This window comes from Aegilops tauschii, chromosome 2 (genome assembly GCF_002575655.3).
Source record: "Aegilops tauschii subsp. strangulata cultivar AL8/78 chromosome 2, Aet v6.0, whole genome shotgun sequence".
In the NCBI taxonomy this organism is placed as follows: Eukaryota; Viridiplantae; Streptophyta; class Magnoliopsida; order Poales; family Poaceae; genus Aegilops; species Aegilops tauschii.
In genome coordinates this window covers 112,219,031-112,223,769 of record NC_053036.3, presented here as the reverse complement: position 1 = coordinate 112,223,769, position 4,739 = coordinate 112,219,031, and the positions used below count along the sequence as shown (strand labels likewise).

The 4,739-nt window shown below is 52.1% G+C and overlaps 1 protein-coding gene across 1 annotated transcript; it reads right to left on the bottom strand.

Moving 5' to 3' along the window:
* Nucleotides 1–689: 689 nt before the first annotated feature.
* LOC109754216 (cytochrome P450 CYP73A100) lies at nucleotides 690–2,642 on the bottom strand. The gene has a single exon (XM_020313130.4). The coding sequence runs from the start codon at nucleotides 2,554–2,556 to the stop codon at nucleotides 955–957; it is 1,602 nt and encodes a 533-aa protein (XP_020168719.1). The 5' UTR covers nucleotides 2,557–2,642; the 3' UTR covers nucleotides 690–954.
* Between the last annotated feature and the right edge of the window lie 2,097 nt (nucleotides 2,643–4,739).

Sequence of the window (4,739 nt, the reverse complement as noted above, 5' to 3'; positions counted from 1 at the left end):
AATGCAAGTAGTAAGTAAAATCAATTTCCCTCTATAAGAAAGATTTCTCCCTAACCACCCAGCAAAATTTCTGATAATTCTATCAATAATGGGTTGGATATCCTCTCTCCTGAGTTTCTTGAAGTGTAATGGTACACCAAGATATTTAAAAGGAAATTCCCCAATTTGGCAGCAGAAAATTTGGGCCAACTCATTAGCAATCTCCTCACCAATATTGATGGTATGCAAGTCACTTTTATGAAAGTTGATGCAAAGACCAGACAGTTTTTCAAAACAAGCCAAAATCCATTTTAAGTGTCTAGCATGATCAATAGAGGCATCTAAGAAAAGCAGTGTGTCATCAGCATATTGCAAGCTGACCACACCACCAGGTACCACATGAGGTAGAAGCCCTTTAATCAAGTTATGGCTAGTAGCTTTCTTCAACATTTTAGAAAAAACATCAACCACTAAGATTGGCAAGAAGAAGAAGAAGAAGAAGAAAAGAGAAAGTTGGATTCCTCGTTGGTTGAATCGTTAACCGCCGTTTTCAAAAAAGAAAAAGAATTTCGTTAACCGCCTGTTACGGGTGGAAGTGGAACCCAACACAAGGATTTTCTTCTTCGGGTTTGCTATTTCACATCTACATGTGAGATATTATCTCACATCTAACTCCCTCATCCTTAGGGACAAAACAAATCCATGAAGACTTAAAAAAATCAAGGATAAAGGAATTAGATGTGAGAGGAAGTTAGATGTGAGATAATATCTCACATCTAGATGTGACATAGACGGACCCTTCTTCTTCGGTCTTCGATTTTCTTGTTTCCGGAAAGGGAAAAGGGGTTGGTTGGTTTGGTTGCCGTACGGAGCGCTCCTCGCGGTGAGCCCGCCACCAAGGGAGATCCATCGCCAGCAACAAATTATAAACGAACGCAATTAGTCCGTCGCGTGCCGTTCCAAAAATAAAATTGGTCATGGTGAGACGACGATGGGGTGGAAGGCGACGGTGGAATGGTTGGCAATGTGCAGGCTGAACTGCCCGCCTTTCTCGCTCACGTCGAGCTTGTCCACGCCTGGCGGGGGCACCATCTCGAAGCTCCTCACGAGCTTCCCGACGATGAGCGCCAGGATGGGCAGCGCGAGGATGATGCCGGGGCAGCTGCGCCGGCCCACGCCGAACGGGAGGAACCGGAAGTCCACCTTGCCGCCGACCGTGGCGTCCACGTTGCTCTCCTCGTCCAAGAACCTCTCCGGCCTGAACTCCTCCGGCTTCTCCCATAGCTCCGGGTTGTTGGCCAGCCACCAGGCGTTGACGACGACCTTGGAGCCCTTGGGAATGGTGTAGCCGCCGAGGCTGGCCTCCTCGAGGTTCATGTGAGGGACGAGGAGCGGGATGGGGGAATGCAGCCGCAGCGTCTCCTTGATGACGGCCTGCAGGTACGCCAGCTTGCTGATGCTGGACTCGGTGATGGGCTCGTCGTCGCCGAGCACGTCCCTGATCTCGCCGCGGACCTTGCGCTGCACGTCCGGGTGGTTCACCACCTCGGCGAGCGCCCACTCGATGGACCATAGCGTCGTCTCGATGGCCGCGACGTTGATGTTCTCGACGATGTAGATGACGTTCTCCGGCGTGATCTCGCCGCTCTTCTCTGCTGCCAGGATGTGGTCGATCGCGCATCGGAGCTTGTTCTTGTCTCCCGGTGTGTCCATCACCTTCCTTCTCTTCTCGACGTAGTTGCTGTTGAAGAAAGCAAGCCTCCTGGTCTGCAGGTCCCTGCACTTGTTGAGGTAGCCACGCAGGAAGGGCCTGAGGATGGGGATGAAGTCGCCGTAGTTGTAGTCGAAGCTCTGCGCGAGGCGGCTGCGCTCCGAGTTGAACTTGGTGGCCTCCACGAACATGGGGTCGTGGACGGAGTCGAAGCGGGCGTCGAACATCATGCGGTACATGATGTTGTAGAGCATGAGCTGCAGCCTGCGGCGCACCACGACGCCGGCGCCGCGGGCCGCGGAGTCGGCGCGCAGGTCGGACACCACGCCGTCCATCTCGGCCTCCCACATGGAGCGGTACTGCTGCACGACCCGCGCCGTGAAGAAGGGCAGCGTCATGACGCGGCGCATGCGGCGCCAGTGGTCGCCGTACTCGGTGAAGACCATGTCGGCGCCGTTGGCCGTGAAGATGTCGAAGACGACGTTCCGCGGGCGGGAGCCGAACTCCACGCCCTGCGTGTGGAGCACCTCCGTGGCCAGCCGCGGGTCCGATACCACCACCAGGTTGCGCACGCCCAGCCGCAGCCGGAACACGGGGCCGTACCGCGCGGACAGCCGCGCCAGGAAGCGGTGGTTGAGGTCGTTGCCCACCTGCAGCCAGTTGCCGAACACCGGCACGGCCGCGGGCCCGGGAGGAGCGCCGGCGCCAAGCTTACCTCCCGCTGCCACGGTGATGGCGACGGCGACGAGGGCGGCCGCCGCCGGCAGCAGAGCGGGGTGAGGTGTGTGGAGGAGCGACTTGAGGAGCCAGTACACGGCCAAAGAGGCCGCCGTCGCGAAGGCCACCCTCGGCGCGGAGGCGGCCATGCTGTGCTCTGCGCGAGTGCTAGCTTGGCGTGCTATGTAGAGTATGTGTGTTTGAGGCTTTGAGCTGGTGCTGATGCTATGTTGTTGGTTGGTTGCTGTGGACGTGCCATGTTCCGTGGCGTGCTTATATAGCGCCGGCCGTGGGTTTGACAATGGTAGGTGGGTCGTCCTATGTGTGAGCGGGGAAGGCGAAGGCACGAGGGGATGCGGCAAAAGTTGATGGTTTTGGGCGGAACCCGTGTGCCGGCCTGGGAAACAGGGTAGGCGGGAGTGAGAGCCGGCGACGTGGGTTTGCCATGAAACTGCGCTGGTTGCTGGGCAAAACAAAATTTGACCGCTCTGACGGACCTGGTCACGCTCGGCCTTCAACCGTGCCGCATGGCGCTGCTGCGCCAGCGAGAAACCTTTTTTCATCAACCGTGCTCGACCAGAAAGATTTTTCTTTCTTTTAAGCTCTTCACCCTGTTGCTCTTTATTCAAAAATGCTTGTCAGAGAGCCAGGGAGTACCTTAGGGCATGGTCAACGCCTAGCCTCATACCGGTGCAGCAGTACATTAGGGCATGGCCAACGCCTAGCCTCATACCGGGTGCCCCGCAGGCCACGTAGGCTCGGACGCCGGTTCGGAGTGGCAGTAGTAGCCTGCAGAAGAGACCGCTGCCCTGTGGAGAAAAGGAAGAGAAAGAGAGGAGAGAGAGGAAAGGAGGAGAAAAAGCAGAGACAAGACAACTGCGTATGAGAGAGAAAACGAAAATAAAGAAAATGGAAAGAGAAGGAACTTGGTCCACAAGGTGATAGCCTGCACTGTAGGGTAGCTTCCCAGCAATATTTTTTATCTACGTGGAGGGCATGGGGCAGTAGGTTGCTGCTGCCTCCATAGCCTGCACTTGGTCCACAAGGTGATAGCCTGCACTGCCTCCATTGAGCATCTCTATTTTTTTTTCTTTTTTGAGGATTTAGAGTATCTATGGTCGATCCCCTAAAAAGCTACAGTGAAGTAAAATTTCGAGTGTACTTCTCTACACCACACCTAACAGAAGTCCTAAATTCTATAAGGGAGAAAACTTTTTTACTCCTCAAACAAGGAGGCTGCAACTGGCCTTCATCCAAGTCATGCGCCTCGCGCAGTGTCTCCGATCACCCTACGGCCATTGCTCCGGTGCGCCCGGCCGGCAAAAAGGGCCGCGACCGCCAAGTCCTAGAAAGAGCTCACTTGTGGGGGGATCTTGACCAAACAAAGGTATCTCTTCGGAACGGTGGTGGTGGTGGTGGTGGTGGTGGTGGTGGTGGTGGTGGTGAAGATGGTGGTGAAGTGAGCCGAGAGGATGGTGGTGGTGATTTCTTCGGCGAGGATGGTGTTTGAGTTTCATGCTCATGCATGCCATTGGTTGGCCTCGATCTACAACATAAAACATGCTATATTGTGGTGATTTTGGATCAAACTTGATCAATAAAGTGATGCCTTTTGGATGAACTATGCATGTTTTAATTTGAATATTTCAGTCCGCGAAACTATAAGCTTGTGAATGGTTAATATGTCATGCATGTTTATCTTCAACAATTTGAATGCTTGATGATATATAGTGTAAGTGTTTGAAATTTATGTGGCTAGGATAAAGAAACTTATGCAAAAAAAATAGTCCACTAAGTTTAGGGGTTCGGCGAGGACGGTGTTTGAGTTTCGTGCTCATGCATGCCATTGGTTGGCCTCGATCTACAACATAAAACATGCTATATTGTGGTGATTTTGGATCAAACTTGATCAATGAAGTGATGCCTTTTGGATGAACTATGCATGTTTTAATTTGAATATTTTGGTCCATGAAACTATAAGCTTGTGAACTGTTAATATGTAATGCATGTTTATTTTCAACAATTTGAATGTTTGATGATATATTGTGTAAGTGTTTGAAATTTATGTGGCTAGGATAAAGAAACTTATGCAAAAAAAAATAGACCACTAAGTTTAGGGGTTCGGCTAGGTCGGGCCACCATCAGAGGAGTAAAACTTTACTCCACTAACTTTACTCAGCGGTTTACATCTCTATTTTTAGAGGATTGGCTAAAGATGCTCTTACAAATTATCACAACTAAGTGTTCCCGTAGCCAAGTAATGAGACGCTCGGCCTTCAACCGTGTTGCATGGCGTTGCTGCGCCGGCGAGATCCCTTTTTGTGTTTCTTCA

Coding starts and splice junctions, on each gene's coding strand:
- LOC109754216 (XM_020313130.4), bottom strand. CDS start 2,556: ATGGCCGCCTCCGCGCCGAGGGTGGCCTTCGCGACGGCGGCCTCTTTG.